General features: G+C 51.9%; 1 protein-coding gene across 2 annotated transcripts; it reads left to right on the top strand.

Annotated features, from left to right (window-relative positions):
• Window positions 1–2,360: 2,360 nt before the first annotated feature.
• On the top strand, window positions 2,361–15,490 carry SMIM22 (small integral membrane protein 22). 2 transcript variants are annotated; one of them, XR_006274632.1, is made up of 4 exons: window positions 2,361–3,813; window positions 9,181–9,352; window positions 11,951–12,030; window positions 12,891–15,295. XR_006274632.1 is itself a non-coding variant. In XM_043493468.1 (4 exons), the coding sequence occupies exons 2-4, from the start codon at window positions 9,217–9,219 to the stop codon at window positions 12,936–12,938; spliced, it is 264 nt and encodes an 87-aa protein (XP_043349403.1). In that variant the 5' UTR covers window positions 3,860–4,036; window positions 9,181–9,216; the 3' UTR covers window positions 12,939–15,490. The 2 variants fall into 2 exon arrangements, 1 of the variants encoding a protein (XP_043349403.1); XM_043493468.1 differs by lacking the exon at window positions 2,361–3,813 and adding an exon at window positions 3,860–4,036 and having other exon boundaries at window positions 12,891–15,490.
• The last annotated feature ends 2,587 nt before the right edge of the window (window positions 15,491–18,077 follow it).

Raw genomic sequence — 18,077 nt, 5'->3', positions numbered from 1 at the left:
GGAGGGAGCCAGGCCACCAGGACTCCTTAGTGCGGTTACAAGGTGAATAATTAGAACAGGGTTTCTTTGAGCTGGGTGCCAAGGCACATCACTTACCTACCAGTCCCTGAGATATCACGGACACATCCCAACATCTTAGCTAAGCTGAGGATACCTGGGTGTGCTTGCACCGGCAGCACACAAAGCATTCCCATGGTTGGCATGCATCTTCAGGAGCCAGCATCCCATCTGGTCTGCCCTGGGAGGACACTACTGCGGGGACACTCACCCTGCCGGCGTCCCAGCTGGCAGATGGGGTGCTGTCATGAGGAAGCTGCTAAGCAGTGCTTCTACTAAACCTGTGTGTATAAAGCACGTCCCGCAAGAGGGCAGAGCCCCAATCTCTATTATTCAGGAGCTAATTTCTGTGTATGCATTAGGAAGGGCATGGGTCTTTGTGTGGTTAATTAGCAGCTGGATGCGAGGACATTCAATCTGTACTGCCTGTTTGTTATGTGAACACAGGACCTGCCAGATGGGAGTAGACCTGGGGTCTATCTAGCCCAATATCCTGGCTCTGCTGTGGCCATCACTAGATGATTCAGGGGAACGTTCAATAAACCCTGCACTAGCAGCTATGGGATCACCCCACGGAAAGCTCCCTCCTAATCCCTAATTTCTAGAGTGTGGCTCATGCCCTGAAGCTGGAGGGTTTGTATCCTGGCCAGAACTCCTTTATGTTCAGAATTTACTCTGGATATCCACAGAAACATCCAATCCTTTTCTGAATCCTGCTAATCTCTTGGTCTCACTGAGATCCTGTGGCAGTGAGTTCCACAGGCTAACTATACCTTTGTTACACATCAGAATTCACTTTGCTCTTTGCATTCAAAAATCCTTATAAAAATCCCTGGCCATCTGCAAACTGCTGTCCTCGTCATCAAGGCTTTGCCTCCCACTCTAAGCCATTTCCATCTGTTGCTTCTCTCATTCATTTTCTCTTGCACCAGGAAGCCTATGATACAGGAATAATCTCATTTAGCTTTTCACAGCCAGCATGACATCCATACAGCTGCTTAGCTGATCTCCCCAGTAGCTGGTGTATCTGAGAAATGATTTCCCGAGGCTGCCTGCCTCACTGCAGCCAATTCCATTTCCTCACGGCCTGCCTTCTAGCCTCATGTCTACAGGGTCACCTGAGTTCCCTTGAGCTGTCTGGGGCAGGAATAGGGCTGAGCCATGTGCCCGTCAGCCCTGTGAAAATGGGTCGTCACACCATCCCCGTCACACTGGACTTCACTGCCATGTGCACCTGCTTTCCAATTTGGTAGGATTAATCCTCGGATCCATGCAGCAACGACTGGGCAATTGAGAATGGAGAAGAATTTCCTGTTGCCAGCAAAGTTAATGCAGTCTCCCCTGCAGGCTGGTCTCAGGTGCCCACCGGGGACTGTACCATCAGTCATCTCTCCACAGCCTGCCTGTTGCCAAATGTACTTCGTTTACAACAGCTTTCAAATCCTCTCCAGCCACTGGCATTGCACTCCCTTAGGTGCCTGGCTTCAGTTCCCAGCTCCACCTCAGCTATCTTCCCTATCTGCGCTGTGTTTTAGTTCCTGCAAAAGAGGGAGGGGTTAATAGGAAGCTCCCTCACAAGGATTTGAGAATCAACTCATTAACATATGTGAGGGGCTCTGCTTCTTGTACGGATCTGGCCATCACCATGGCATCAGTCATGATTTTTAATGTATTTATTCTCACACCACCACTGTGAGGTAGGATACTGCTGTTATCCCCATTGTACAGGGGGGAAACCGAGGCATAGAGCAACCAAGGGACTTGGCCAAGGTCACCCTGTTTCAAAGTCTGTTGCAAAGCAGGAATTGACCATTGGTCTCCTACAGTCCAAAGGAGTGACCTAACCACTGGCCAACCCAGCACCCTACTTTAAGTGACAAATAGAGCAACATATTTCTGGGGTGATTTTTTTTCCTGGAAGAATTTTAAAATGCAATGAAATGTCTGCAATTCAGAAACATTTTCTCAACTGCCTCATGGCCACCTGGCCACCCACAAATAACACGCCCCTGCAAGCAGCAGCACAGAGAAGCCAACTGTTTAGTTGCATCTCTGGGTGAATCTGTGTTTTCGTTATTCAGCCAAGTCCACTGGAGACTCAGGACAACCCCTTCTGGCTGGAAGTTATGCTGCTAAACCCATATTTTGGCCCCTGAAGAAGCAGCCTGGTTGCCTGGAGTGATGGATGCCCCGTGCTTCCATGTGCCTCGTTTGATTAGCTCTCTGCCGCACCCGCAAACCTCAGCCCATACCCATCAGCTGCCTGGCATCTATTTGACTGTGGGCCAGGTCCACTTGGCTCCAGCGCCTCTCCAGTGTCATCAGCTGTTCTCTTGGGGAGCCACCACCTGTGCGGGCCTCCAGGGAGCCTGCAAGTCAGGGCATCAGGAGCACCTGGGGGGAGGGGCAGAGAGATGCTCAGCAGGGCAGTTTGTGTTAAGGGGGGCAGGGGATGTGTAAGAGCCAGTCATTGCTCCATCCCAGCTTTGCATCACTGCTTCCTTCCTCCTGTGCCCAGGATGACAAGGGGGGTCAGCTCTGTGGCTCTCTTTCCTTCCTGTCTAGTAAGAGGAGAGCCAGGGTGCAGCTCCCACCCAAGCTGTTTTCCTTCCCTTTAATGGGTTTCTTAAGTGACGTTGATGCTGGTGATACGTCCCTCTGGGACCCTCCAGTCTGGCTTCTGCTCTCTCCATCCCACTCAGACTGCTCCCCAAGGTCCACAGCGAACTCTTCAGGGTGGGGCCTGGGGACCAGACTCTGTCCGCATCTCCCTCGCTCACTCTGCAGCCTGTTTATTGTTCCCTCCCTTTAGTTTGGTTGCCTCTCCCTCCCTGGCTTTGCTTCTAGTCTCTCATTTTGTCTCTTCTCCTCTCCCAGGTCCCTCTCTGTTGGTGTCTCTCAGGGCTTTCTGTTGTTGGCCTCTCACCTTCACCCCTGTGGTGGGCTTGGTGCCTACAGCACGCTCTGCGAGCAGCATTTCAGATGTCCCAGGCTGGGTGCTGTGCTCCAGGGCAAGGGAAGAAAGTGACTGAGATATAAGTGACATTATGAGTTTTCTGTGAGCCATCCTAGCAGTGGGAGGCCTCCATCCTGCAGCCTCATTAACCCTGGGCCTCAACGTCCCACTTCTGCAATACTGCTTCAGCAGTGGAACAATCTCAGAAAATCTTCCCCCCTGGGGCCATGGGACACTAATGCAAGAAGCCCTTGACTGGAGCTCTGTGAGCCTGCAGTGCCCATACATCACCTTGTGTCCTCAGACACCAGCTGTCACATGCACCCTACAAGCATCGGCTGAAACGGTTGGTCACGTGAGGACTTTAGCTCAGCTGAACCAGGGCAATCTACAATGGATGGGAAGCTACACGTCCGGTACTGCCCCAGCCTGACAGAACAGAGCCTGGTGTTTTCAAAGAACCCACAAACCACTGCTCCCAGCACCATGGCATAAGGGCTTCTGAAGCCCCGGGTCAATGGGATCTCCATGAAAGCTCTGCCAACAGCAGCCCTCAGCAGGTGGATGCTGCCAGGACAAAGCAAAACAAGCAGCCTATGCTATTCCCTCCCCCACAAGCCTTTCCTTCCCCAAACGGGGAGGACACTGGAGGTGTGTCTGCCGCTCCTTGGACTCAGGTGGATGCCAATCAACATCCTTGTGCAGCAGGCACCAGAAGGAACCAGGAAGTGGAGGCCAAGGAGTGCAGCTTACTGCAGAGGGGAGATCGGCTGGAAGAAGCGCTCGGAAAGGGTCCCAAGGTAAACACTCCTCTCAGGAAGCTGCCCCTTTGGGGCATGGGGGGGGTTTGCCCCGGGGGTTAGTGCTGCTCAGCCAGGGTCTGTCTCAGAGGCAAGTTTGGGGAACTGAAGTTACTTCCTCATTCTGAGAGCTCTCTGCTCACCAGCTGCCAGCTCCCACAGCCAGCTCTGGGGTTGCAGATCCTCGGGATTAAGGGCCAGGGCCAGCCAAGAGGCCGCGGAGGTGAGCCCAGGGATAGGGTCAAGGCTGGTCTGAGGGCGGCCGCTGAGAGGGCTGGGGCTGCTAAAGGAAAATCCTGATGCTGCAAAGAAAAGGAAATGAAGGAACCTCTTCCAGGGGGTTCTCTCGGCGGGAGCCACTGCAGGGTCCAGTGGGGAGGAAGTGCCCAGGGGTTGCAGTAGCCAGGGCCTCAGAGCGTGGTGGGATTGCAGGGCACTCCATAGCTGTACAGCGCTCTGTCCCTGGGGAATTAGGAACCCCGGGCAGGATCTCACCGCTCCAAGGAGCTTCTGCTGGCATAGGCCTTTGGGTCAGGAGTAGGGTTACCATATTTGAACGTTCAAAAAAGAGGACACTCCACGGGGGGGGGGGGTTATTTGCTCGTGCCCCCCCTCCACCCCTTCCCCAAAGTCCCCACCCCAACTCCACCCCCTCCCTGCCTATTGGACCCCTTCCCCAAATCCCGGCCCCAGCCCCGCCTCTTCCCCTGAGTGTGCTGCGTTCCCTCTCCTCCCCCCTCCCTCCCAGCCGCGCAAAAACAGCTGTTTTGTGGTGCAAGCGCTGAGAGCTGGGGGGAAAACGCGGGCACTCTTTCGAGTGATGAGCATTCACTCTCTTTCCTGAATGATCAACTCTTCTTTGGGGAAAAATAATAATGGCAAAATCCTGGACATGTTAGATATTTAAAAATTCCTCCCGGACGGTGATTTAAGAACCAAAAAGCAGGACATGACCAGGAAAATACGGACGTATGGTAACCCTAGTCAGGAGCCCCAGCCCGAAGGTGCCCATAAGCAGGGGCCACATCCGAAAATGTGCCAGGCTGGCTAGCTGGGCGCCCATAAGTGGAGCCTCTCAAACCTTCCTGGTCTGTCCTCTGCTTCCCGCAGGGATCTGGCTCCCTGACCTGGCAGCCAGGCCTCATGGCAGTGGTTGTGGCAGGTGGGCCACCCCGTGGCCAGGCAGGAAGTACGTCCCCTCTCATGGGGGGCCTGGCTGGTTGGCTGGTTAGGGAACCAGTGCTCTTTTGGCAGGCATGTCTCCCCTGACTGGTTGTCTCCCCAGGGATGGGAGGTCTCCCTTGGCAGGAGGAGCAGGGCTCCAGGCTCCCTCATCATTCTGGCTTGGGACACCCCAGCCTGGCAGTGCATGGGCAAGCTTCGGTGGGGAGAGAGGTGGGCAGCAGTGCCTGCAGGATGCCCAGCTGCAGCAGCTGGAGCCCAGCCCCTTCTGGAACAGCCCCAGAGAAGGGAGATGGGGTGTCCCTTACGCACTGCCAGTGATGCTGGCTGGGGATGAAGGAGGTGTGGCCCCCTGCGGTCACAATGGTAATGCACTGAGAGCAGCAGCAGCTTGGTCCCAGCCTCCCAGAGGGCCTGAAATGCTGCTAAGCTGCTGAGAACCAGCTACCCCCCTGCCTGCAAACCTGATTGCTGCCCTCCACCCCCGCTGCAGACAGGGGTGGGCTGAGGGGAAGGCCAGTGAAATGGTTCGGAGGGGACCACCCCAAACTGTGTGCATATATGGGGGATCTTTAGATTCGCCCACTCTGCTCTGCTCAGCTACTGGCTGCAGAAGCAGAGCCCAGCTGCTGTTTCCTTTCTGCCGTCACAGTCAGTCATGTTTTCAAGGATCTTCCCAAGGAAAAAGGGTTAGAGACTGAATTATTTGTACCTGCAAGCTGAGATTCTCTTTCATGGAACCAAAGGCTGGGCCTGCTAACAGAGGGCTCGTGCAGCTTCCCCAGGCTCATCAGCATACAGAGAGAGCAATCACTTCCCTTGTACTGAAATGCAGCCTCCTCTGGAGTGGAGCTCTGGATCTCTCTCACGGCAGCACCATGCAACCATGCTAGAAGGGGAAGCAAGTGCTACCCAGCGAGCTTTCAGCAGGGAGGATAGAACCACACTCTGCTTGTACTTTGAGCCTCACAGCAGCTGGGCAATGCCAGAAGCAGTTTCACTTGGTGCAGGCGTATGCATTTGTCACCGACAAGTAGGGCCTCTTGCTTTCAGCAGCTGCACGTGATCTGGAATGCACTTTGTGCTAGATTTATTTCTGGTGCCTTTTAGCACTCATTACCATCTGAAAGTGACTAGGGCAGTGACTTCAAACACAGAGGCCAGAGCTGGCCTCTCGGACGTGTTCATGGGGCAGCAGGGCATAGTTCAGATTCAGCGTCCATTTATAGATGTATAAAAAATATTCTAGCCTTCCTTGTTGTAACATTCACCGTGCAGACAATGAGGCAGCGGTGAACTCATGCAGTGCTGTCTTCCTGAGTCTGCAAGCAGCCTGAAGCAATGTCTCAGTTTCACCTATAGCAGAAATGTGTTTTTGTCATCAGCATGTATGGTATAAGCTTTCGTGAGCTACAATTCGCTTCATCGGAGCTTATGCTCTAATAAATTTGTTAGTCTCTAAGGTGCCACAAGTACTCCTTTTCTTTTTGCGAATACAGACTAACACGGCTGCTACTCTGAAACCTAGCATGTATGGTGTTAGCTCTGGAGCGTAGTGATGACACTTTACATGTCAGCATTTGCTAATTCACTGCTGATCATTGTAGCAGCTGGAAAAGGGGAAGGAGTGGGAGAGGAGCTCAGGGGGTTGGGGGGAATTGGATGTTATGGCTAGAAGAGGAGTGCAGAGGGGGGCAGACACAAAGACAGGGCAGGGGGAGAGGGAGAGAAAGGGGAAAGGAAGAGATACAAAGGGCAGAAATAACAGTGATCCTGACGGCTGCCATATTTCCCCACTGAATGATGCTGACTGTCCTGGGAAGTCTTTGTGGCACCCTCCCTCCATTATTGGTGGGTGCTCTGCTGTGGCTTGAGGCGTGCTATGGAATCCTAGATTAGTACCTCTGCCCTCTCCAATTAATCAACGTGACAAGCCTGGACGAGGGGTGCCAAAACCTGTGAGCCTGTTTTCAATCAAGGCTAGCTTTGCAAGAGAAAGGGCTAGGTGTGGAGAGCCCCTGGCCGGCAGCTCCCAGGAGCTGTGGGAAATTGGCCACTGCTACTGGTTTGGAGGAAAGTCGGCAGTCAGGTCCTGCCCCTACATTCAGCAGGCTGTTCAGTCTGAATTGGAAGCAGAGAGCCAGGCTGCACAGGGTTTGCTGCCATAGGCAAACTAGGAACTAACCCTCCTACTCCCGTCACTGACATTCTGCTACCTTAAGGCATTGCCCTGGGATGGGAGAGCTGCCATTTTCCTCAGCCACGTCCATGCACTTAAAGCGCGTGGCTTTAACACAGTGTCTGACTTGGGCCAACGTAAGAGAGGAAACATTCACAGTAACTACATATTTGCACGTATCTATATACACACCCACATCACACTAGTATTTGAACACCTTGCACCATCCGTGGGTGATAGGTCAGCATTGATCTCTTTTTACAAGTGGGAAAACTAAGGCACAGACCGATCTAGGACTTGCCCAAGGTCTCACAGGCAGGCTGTGGCAGAGCCTCAGTTCAGTGTTTAATCACTAACCCAGCGCTGTTCTGCTCTCCAGACTTCCCCTCTACTATCCATAGTTTCCAGAGGGCACCGTACCCCTTTAAGCTTTGTTATCTCTGGCTCAGGACAAATCCCTGATAAAGGACAGAGCAGGAGATTTTCACAAGTTGGAATCGGTGTGAAAATGGTTTCTTTCCCCACAATACATTGTAGGTCAGTAACTAAACGGAACAGGGACTGGCCTGGCCCACAAAGTGTGGTTTGCTATTTGGTGTGAGTGTTTCTAGCAGGTCATGCCTCTCACTACAGAGAATGCAGATCAGGTGTCAGGCTGCAGCCTTGGGAACTACAGGGGCTTGTTTGAGACTCGCTGGGCATATCCCTAAGAAATCCGGGCAGGTTTCCCAAACTGCACCACATGGCTTTCCCTGCATGACATTGGCAGAGCAGAGAAGGATTCCTTGTTTCTATCCCTCACGCTTCCACACCCCCTTAGAGTGATAATACAGGTACTGCAGGGGATCAGCCCAGTGCTGTGGAATTAACAGTATTTCAGTTTAGCAATGGGGCAGTTTCCAGGATAAAGAATAGCCAGCTTTTTGGGTCAGATTGGGAAATATGAATGACTGCATCTTTGTTTCTCATGCTGCAGGCTGCCTGGGTCTCTAGCACACTGCTCCCATGCTGCTGCAAACATAATGGAGTGTGTGAGAGAAATTCCTTCCAGGCTCCTTAGCCCACACACAGCCAAAGGAGCCACTACCCTGTGAGCTCTGGCTGGGTTCAGCTTTACTCAGGCCTTGCAAAGTTAGAGGAGTTTGTTTGCTTTCATGGAGCTGCTCCTGCATCTTTAACTGGCCTGACTGGGCATTGTTTGAAATGTTGTGTTGTGCTCCCAGCTCTGGCTGGCTGGAGGGAACCAGCAGGCATTTGGTAAACAGTGCTGAGGTTTCTACAGGCTGTTCTTTGCAGGTTCTTAGAACATGTCTATCACTGTGGCATCTGAGTGTCTTTCAGAGCAAGCTCATTTACAGATGGGGAAACCGAGGCACAAAAAGACAAGTGACTTGTGTAAGGTCACACAGTAAGTTCATAGCAGAGCTGGGACTAGTACCCAGCTCTCCTGACTCCTCCTGGGACATTCTAACCCACGTATGATAAAGGGATGGCTAGATATTGTTAAACTGCAACAAGAGTGTCTTCTGTGGGGAGGGGTGTCACACCAGCATGACAGTCTGCTTCTAGGCAGATTATGGTGCAACTTTCTTGTGTGGCCAAGGCCTCAGACATTCTGCAGCTCCTGGTGTGATCTCTTACTTGTTAACCCTCTGTGGCCACCTGGTACCACTTCACCCTGGTTAGCCCCCCATCTCCCCACTTCAGGGGCTGGAACTCCCACAAGCAGAACGCACTAGCCCCTTCCTGCCCTGGAGCAGTAGGATCAGTGGCCTGTGGGGTGGGGAAGCAAGCCTGAACTGCAGCAGTCATCTTGTACGCAGCACCTATGGCCCCCTGTATCAAAGGGAACCAGCAGCCAATATGGGTAAAGACCAGTGCAGCCAGATCTAGGGACAAGGCGATCGTGTCTCTCAATGATATTCCAGCATCTGGGGATGGGGAGGCCATTCAGTTGGGGTGAAAAGCTTATTAGCAGCACCAATCCGCCCTCTCTCCTTTTGTAGATCAGACCACAGGGGAAACTCTGAAAGAAACCAAAAATGGGATCTGAAGGGCAAAACTTGGGAGAGGAGTTCAGCAACCAGATCGATGACGTCCTGAGCAGACTCACAACCAAACAGATGTTCCAGTCAGACTGGGACATTGCTGCCTTCGCCATCTTCTTCATCTTCATTGGTAAGTGTGGGGCCAAGCAACAGGCATAGGATTAGGAGCCCATGGCCTGGGGCTGCTCTCTATTCCCAGACAGGGCAGATGAGATACTTGTAGGTGTGCTGCAAACCCAGCCCTACCATCCAATCCTTATCTGTGCAGGGTCTGTAGGGCTGTGCTAAACTCGTCTAGAGACACTGGGCACAAGCATCTGGAACTACTGCAGTAGGCGCCTCCAGCAAATTCCAAAGTCTTTGGGACCAAAGACAGTCTGTAATGCGTGCAGCTTCTAGCGCAACTGGACTAGGGGCCCATAGGTGCTACCACTGTACAAACAGTAAGACAATCCATCCGCTGGAAGGTCAGAGGGAACCATTAGATCATCCAATCTGATCTCCTGTAAATCACAGCCAGAGACCTCCACCTCTGTTTGAGCTAGGGAGATCTGTTAGAAAGACCTGCACTGTTGATTTAAAGACTTACATGATGGAGAATCCACCACATCCCTAGGTAAGTTGGCCCAGTGGCTCATCACCCTTATGGCTAAAAATCTGCACCTTATTTCTAGTCTGAATTTGTCTCACTTTAGCTTCCAGCCATTGGTCGTCATCTGCCTATGACATTAAAAAGTTCCTACCTCCACCAAAGGAAGCGCTGTGTCTGGAGATCCGGCCACCAGACTGATTTAAAACATGGTCTGTGCTGGGGAGTAGATAGAAGGGAACCAATTATTAAAACACTGGCCAAACTGTGCTGCTGTAACCCCCGGTGAGTGTTTGTCATAGGTCCCCAGTCAGCAGAGGAAGTGAGTCTGTTACAGCACAGTTAGGAACCTTTAACTCAAGGTGCAGCAGCTTGTACGTTTAGTGCTGCAGGTCTCCAGTTCAGTCCCTGGTATGTTGGCCAAGATAGCAGCCAGCAGACTACAGTTCAGGCAAGTCCATCTGCGTAGCATCATTGAGGAACGCAGTTAGAACAAGTGTTGATCCCAAGTCCAAGCTGTATTTTAGCCCCAAGAGGACCGACATGATGCCAAAGCCTCAGCATGTGTGTGACCATATAGCAATGCATACAAGTACGTACCCTCTGCTGACACCTGCGTTACTCCTAGGTGCTGATGAACCATTCAGGGCTAGAAAGGGGAGGAGTGACAGGAGGGAGATGCTCCAGCTCATCACTTGGCCAGCCACAGCTGTGTCTAAACCTATTCCTCCTGGTTTTTTCTCTGTCCAGTGTAGACAGAAATTCCCCCTCCCCCACCTTATAGCACCATGGTGTGAAGCTATCACAGGGATGGCTTATTGCATAATTCTCAGCAAAACTAAAAGGCCTGTGAGTATGGCCAGAGAAACCATGCTAGGGATTATCCTGCTTATGGCTGTTGCTAGCATGGCTGTACCACAGAGGACAAGGCTGTGGGGCAGGGCTCACAGAGGGACAGTGCTGTTATTAAGAAAGAATTAAATCTCCAGGCATCATTTCCTTATGCTGTTCCCCTCTGAGCAATAACGCCTGGAAATACGGCCATGAGATTCACCTGAAAGCCATGACAGATGTCATTAGCAAAGCCGGTGAACCCAGCACATGCCGTGCACCCACACCTTCAATCATGCAGGCTGTGCGTTGTGCAGATGGACAGATGAATGAGTTTGAAGGACGTGGAACCCAGGCAAACACAATCAAGACCTGGGATCTCGGCGATCAAAACTCTGAAACAGGTCGACACAAACCTGGGGGAGAGGTGAGAGAGAGGTGTTCAGGGAACTGCATCCATCCAGCACCAGAGCAGATCATGGATTTGCAAAGGGCTCCCCAAAGGTGTGCTCTGGAAGGAATGGGTGGGAATTATGGCCTGAGGGCCTAACCTCACAGCAGTTGTTTATGTCAGCAGTTTCAACTTTTAGGTGCCAGTTTAAACCGGTTTAATTAAACAGGTGTAAAAGGCTGGATGGACACTCTTAATCTGGTTTAAATCAGGCTTAGTTCACATTAGTTTACATCAGTTAGGAACTGGTTTAAGGTAAACTGAAACAAGCCACCTCTTGAACTCCAATAAGAGTGTCCACACAGGAGCTTAACTAAACTGGTGCAGCTGTGTGTGTAGGCCAGGCTGTACCTGGCTCCCTGAGACGTTAGATTCACGCCTGGCCCTCTGCCAATGGCTGTTTTCCTGGTCCTCTATCACTTACTGCGGGGGGTTGAGGAACCCTGGAGATGACGACTGCCTTCGTTAGTGATCTAGAGTCCAAGGATTCCACATCTCCTGTCTCTAGCAATGCGCAGTGGCTTTAATTATGCTTAGGGCTCACAATTCAGCCGCTGCTGTGCACAGGGCATGCTGGCAGCTGGATGACTCAGCAGCACTAGGGAGCATGCAAGGGTCAGCGAGGTGACAGCGTAAGAGGAGGCATTTGTGCTGCTGCTCAGAGTATTGCACCAGTCCCAAAAAGGCGCCTGAAATGCGCATGTACATTTGATCCTGCCAGAGGCTTGGAGAGAGACTATGAGACACAGGGTCCGATTGACTGTTTAGAAGGTGCAGTCACTGCTGGTGCCCTTACAGATGTGCTAGCAGCATGGGAAGGGACCTTAAATTGACATGATTGCTTGATTCTCCCCCAGGTACCGTGCTGTTGATGGTTCTCCTGGCTCTGATCCATTGCTGCTGCTGCAACTGTGACTCCCGGGGATCACACAAGAAGGTAAAAAAAAAGTTTGTCTCTCACGGAGTCTGATCCCATGCCTGGCGTTCTGGCACTGGACTCAGGCAGCCAGCTGTCCCACTGCTTACGGCAGAGAGGCAGGGCTTGGCTCCTCGGCTCTCCTGGATTGGAAGTGTTGCATGTTCAGTTAGCCTTCCCCCCAACAAACCCCAGCCAGGCTGGGGAGGAGCAGGTCCCCCCACGGTTAAAGCACAGCTCAGTCTTGAGACACAGACAGGACTGAGTCATGCTACAGCCTTGGCGTGTCACATGGCCCTGTCCCATCTGTGCTACGTGGTGGACTTGGGTCGTAAAGGGGCACCTGGGAGTTCTTCACTTTTTGGCTGGGGGAAAGATGTCTAACCACGGCAGTTGCTGGGGTGGTTCCTGCAGCTTTCTCTGACTGGGGTGGGAAGGAATTTCTTTCCGTGACCTGCGCTTTTCACAGTGCAGTGTGGACAGAAGGGAGGGTGGCCTTGTGTTTAAGGGGTTGATCTGGGATGCAAGTTCCATTCCTGGGCAAATCGCTTAGTCTCTATGTGCCTCGGTTCCCCACCTGCAAAATGGAGACACTTCCCAATCCTACAGGGGAGCTGTAATGCATTAAGGACTAGGAGATGTGCAGACGCAATATGGTGATGGGAGACCATAAAGTATTGAACAAACACCACCTCCCGTCAAATGGTTCTCAGACAAGAAATCACTGTCCCTGATCACAGTTTCTAGGCCCAAGCAAGCTAAACTGGATTCAAACAGTAGCGTGGGCAGAGCCTGGGAGATGAACCCTGCTCCCATCACGTGGTAATTAGAACGTTGACATGTTCTTCCTTTTCTCTTTTTTTTTTTTAAACCACAATTAGGTCCCCAGAAAGAAAGTGGGCATTGATAACAAGGCCATGGAGCCATAGCCCCACCTCCTCCCGTGGACAGACAGATTCTGGAGCCAATGGGAAAAAGACTCTTCTTTGCTTGCTTCTTTCTGCTACACAGCAATCAACTGCAGATCAGACTGTTTGTGTTAATTTTGAGTGCTAGCCTGGTGGGGCCCTAGCCTCGCAACGCTGCGCTGCACTGGCTCCAGCACTTGTTCTTCCTTCTCTGTGCACAAAGAATGAAGATTAAAAGGAACTCCTACGATGCTGAATAAGGATAGCATCTACAGTGATCTCACATTGTACAATTAGAGCAACTGGTCCTCAAACTACAGGGCAGAAGTTGCTCATCAGCCTAGGGTCAGCGGAGGAAGTCTGCCCCCTTGTGGTAGAGTACTGTATATAACAGGGAGTTTATACCTTCCAAGGTCACTACTGGCATCAGGGTTTGCAACTAGATGGGTCACTGGGCCGGTCCTGAAAGGCAGCTCCTCTGTGTGTAGTCACTAATTAAAACAGTGCCCCCAGGGACTCTTCCAGGTGCCTGAAAACATCCTTTGCTGGCACCCATCAACTGACACTTCCAGAGTCTGGAAAGGAACATGCCCCAGACCAGAACTGATCATATGGGAAGGAACAGCTCCCCTGAAAGCCCATCCTGGCTTAGCTGAAGACAGTGCAGGCGAATATCTTGGCAGCACTTTCCTCTAGAGCCCCCATTCACACAGGCTCTTGGGTCCTTTTGGCAGCAGCCACGGAGTTAAATTGCTACCTGAACTGTCCATAGAACCAGTTGAAGGAGAACAGGCTCAGGGGAGGAAGCACATCTTGTGCACTGACACACTGCTGTCTCCATTGATCCAGTAGAAGGAAGACAGAGCTCTGCAGAACACCACTGAACTAGGATAGTGCTGGCGCAGGCCTGATGCTCGGAGAGCTCTCTGTCTGTGTCTGTAATGGCGAGGCCAGTCCCCAGCCGGGGGTCACTGGGCACTAGATCAGGCGGCTCAGAAAAGCCCAAAGAGTCATTTCTTTCCTACGTAGCTGGTTTTACACAGAACTCAGTGGACGTAATGCATAGTCAGTAGCCTTCTGCTCAGTCCTACGGAGCCAGCAAGCACAACCCATTAGCCAGTGACCCTGTCCAGCTATCTGAGACACCACTTTGTTCAGCAGCTAGGGGAAGGGTTAGAACTCATCACCGTCTCCCTCTGGGAAGTGTACCTCAGGGCTGGATTAAGTCAGCCTCTCCGCAGTCTGAGACACTGACTCCCCACAGCAGGCCAAGGCAAACAAGAAAGTAACTCGGGCAGGGGCTTGGAAGCCACAGAATGTGAGAGGGCCTGAGCACTCCAGCTCTGAACAAAGTGCCTGTCAGGGCCTGGCCTCTGCCACTCCCACCCCTCTCTGGTACTCAGGAACATCCTGAGCACGGCATTCAGGAACAGGCCTCACTTACCCACTGGACTAAGTTTAGACAGGAGCTTGCCTGGCACTGCAAAGGGAAGCCAGAGCCACAGACAGCCTTGCTCTGGGCAGGAGAGCTGCTTCTGACTCCTCCATGAAGCCCTCTAAATGAGAAGTGTTCAGAGAGCACATGGGACTTCAAAGGGACCTGTGCTTCTATTCAGGCCGCACATGTTCTCCTTCATCACAGTACAGTCTGTACGTACGCACCCACTGGCCTGTGCACACCCCTGCAGAGCCTTATTCCATATGGCATAATCTCTGCATTGCAGTGGTAATACATTCTGCCTAGGAAGTATGTCTAAAAGTGAAGGCCCACTAGGTACATGGCATCATCTTACCCAGCCCCTTTCACACTCGCTTTGGCTCAGAGGTGAGCGACACACACAGAAGAAAGGCCTCTTCTCTTTGTGGGCTCAAGCCTGTGCTCAGTGAGACCACTGACTTCAGTGGCAGCTGTAGCAGACCCCCTTTCTGCCCAGCAGGTTTGCTCTCAGACCTGGCTAGCAACAGGGCACGCTGTAAATACAGGCATCCCTTTGGATGGAACATTTATCAATTTCAGCAACTCTTCTGGCTGAGTGGCTCCACTCCCTGGCTGCTGACTGGTGCGTTATAACCCTGTGCTTTGTGTGCTAATTAGAGTCCAGCACAGGGAGTGTCACACCCTTCCTGCTGATCAGCTGCTCCAGGGCTTAGGACTGTCTTCTCCCACCCAGATCTCAGTTTATTCTATGCTCATAGGGTTCACAGGGCTAGTGGCTCAGGGAACCTGAAGGGAGAGTGTTTGGGTCAGTTCAATTAACATTCCAAACAACATCCTTTGGAGTTTCCCACTGACTTGTATGTTCATAAAACTTTCTAATTTCATATCTGAATCCAGGAAGAAAGACTCATGATTATAAATAAAAAGCACATGATGGAGATCAGCTGGCCAGGCATTTTTGTACATTAAATCCCTTGGATACTGTATGTGAGCAGGTACATATGTATACACATAGCATGGGCCCTGGGGTATTCATTTGGCTGGCAGTCTGTCCCTGTTCTATGGGTAATGCTTGACTAACTGCTGAGTCTGTGATGCACACAACATGCATCAAATAAACGCCTGTCACTGCTTTACATTCCTCTGCTTGGTGATCATCATTCTAGGACCAATTCATGGCGCTGCTCTAGGCACTCCTGCTAGCCCAACTGTGTCACTGGTGCATGATTCTAGTGCCTGCTAGAATGCCACTGCTGAGAACTTCCTCCTTAATTTCCCCCACCAGTAGCCTTCCCAAGGTCAATTAGAAAGGTAGCAGGCTGGGTTCTAGTGCTCAGTGCCCATGGAGACTGTAACCTTGCCAGTTTCCATGCAGCAAGGACCCAGCTGCTAGGAATATAATATCGTGAGCTATCTAGGAGCAGCGAACCAGATCCAAACTGCAGCCCACTGTGGTTCTGAGACCCCGCCCTGCACACACAATGAGGAAGAACTGGAGGTGCCCTACTAAGGGAAAGAATGAGCTTGCTGGGTGGGAGCACAGATGGAAGATGTTTTACATGTGACACAGACAACCTCCTGCAGGGCCTGGTAATCAACAGAAGCAAACAGAGATAGGAGAGGGGCAACTTACATTTAATGCTGATCACGTAACTGGGTTCTTTAATCACATGCTCTGCCTGAAAGGAAACTCAAAAGCAAGAGTCAAAATTCTGTAGCACTAGGCATTCATCCAATCAGAACACCTATTCTCCTTGCACTTGTGGCAGTGAAGAAGGGGATGCTTTCCTACAGCCCGGCAGAGATCTAGCAGCTAGAAAGGTTCCAGCATTTCCCACTGCTGAGGGTTTATACATATTAGTGTATGATCACAAGTGAACAGCTTTGAGCAGGCACGCAGAATGCTTTTATCTGCATTTCCAGCTTAAACTGAAGATGAGGAGCTAGGAGATTGGGTCTATTTATCCTCACTGTGGACAGCTGGTGAGACATTTACCGTCTCTCTCTCAAACCAAAGAATTTTGGAGGCCATCAAGGGCTTAGTAGTAAGTGTCTCACGTTATGCAGTACTCTCCTTTTAGAGCAGGGGTGGACAAACTTTTTGGCCTGAGGGCCACATCAGGGTTGCAAAACTGCATGGAGGGCTGGGTAGGGAAGGCTGTGCCTCCCCAAACAGCCTGACCCCTGCCCCCTATCCACCCCCTCCCACTTCCTGCCCCCCTCAGAATTCCCCACCCATCCAACCCCCCCTGCTCCTTGTCCCCTGACCACCCTCCCCAGACCCCACTCCCTAGCCAATCCCCCGTGCTCCCTGTCCCGATCCCTATCCACACCCCCTCCGGGACTTCCACGCCTATCCAGGACCCCTCCCCCCCGAACTTCCGCCCCATCGAACTGCTTCCTGTCCCCGACTGCCCCCTGAGACCTCCTGCCCCTTATCCAACCCCCCGCCCCCTTACCATGCCACTCAGAGCAGCATGTCTTGCAGCTGCACTGCCCAGAGCACAGACCGTGTGGTGGCATAACTGCGGAGGAGGGGGAACAACAGGGAAGGGTCTAGGGGCGAGCCTCCCCGGCTGGGAGCTCAAGGGCCGGGCAAGACTGACCCGCAGGCCGAAGTTCGCCCACCTCTGATTTAGACAGTGCTACAGATCAAGTCACGTTACAGACCATCCTAGCCCAGGAGCCAGCCTACAGCTCCTGATACCGCTTTCCGTAAAGGTCTTCCTAACATATGCGTATGGTCAGTAGGGAATGGCAGGATAGCTATTTCCCTTAGTCCATGTCTCCAGAACTGAAGGACGCTATTTCCACCCAGAGGAAATAACACATAGTTGGTTGCACGCTACAGGCAAAACTTCCCTGACATGCTGGCAGCCAACAGCTGGGTTTGATAGCGCTTGGCAACCGCTCTTAGATTATATGCATTAGTTTGACTCTAAAGGGGAGTCACCCACTCACCCAGTGTTAAAGATCAGGGATCTTCCAAAGATGGAGAGGAAACTCCATTAACTGTACACATCCTTTACTGTCCTTGGAAACGTGAGAACTGATGCATGTGCATAGTCTAATTCTCAGCAGGCTGATAACAGAGGCGTGGAGCAGGGCTCTGGTAACGCATACCCAGAGTCAAGAGCACTGCTGGCCATAAAGATTATTGATGGGAGCAGGTAATGCGTTTGCTATTGTACTGTCACTTCTATGGGAGTGTGGATTCTTAGCAAATCTTTGCTGAACCATTCCCCCTCCACCCCCACACACAGTCTAAAGCATGAAGGGCTCCGGCTTTCACCACTCACTAATAAACCAGTATTTATTTACCCAACACCACGGTACTTATTTACCCAACCTCCTGGGGGGAGGGATAGCTCAGTGGTTTGAGCACTGGCCTGCTAAACCCAGGGTTGTGAGTTCAATCCTTGAGGGGGCTATTTAGGAATCTGGGGCAAAAACTGGGGTTGGTCCTGCTTTGAGCAGGGGGTTGGACTAGATGACCTCGAGGTCCCTTCCAACCCTGAGATTCTATGACTCATTGCAAGCAAAGGCGAAAGCAACTGTCTATCCCTCACCACTCCTGAGGCATGTATGCATTAGATGTGGAGAAAGCACAGAGCTAGCCTTTGATTCCTCAAACAAGGAGGCTGGGCAATTATGGGGCTGCTGCTGTTACTGTCCCCCTTTCGGTTTTGGGGGAGCCTCATGAGAGGATGGCATGGAAGGCC

The sequence above is a fragment of the Dermochelys coriacea genome, chromosome 10, assembly GCF_009764565.3.
Source record: "Dermochelys coriacea isolate rDerCor1 chromosome 10, rDerCor1.pri.v4, whole genome shotgun sequence".
NCBI lineage: Eukaryota > Metazoa > Chordata > Testudines > Dermochelyidae > Dermochelys > Dermochelys coriacea.
Note: the sequence above shows the minus strand (reverse complement) of the source record. Positions and strands in the feature narration are given on the sequence as shown.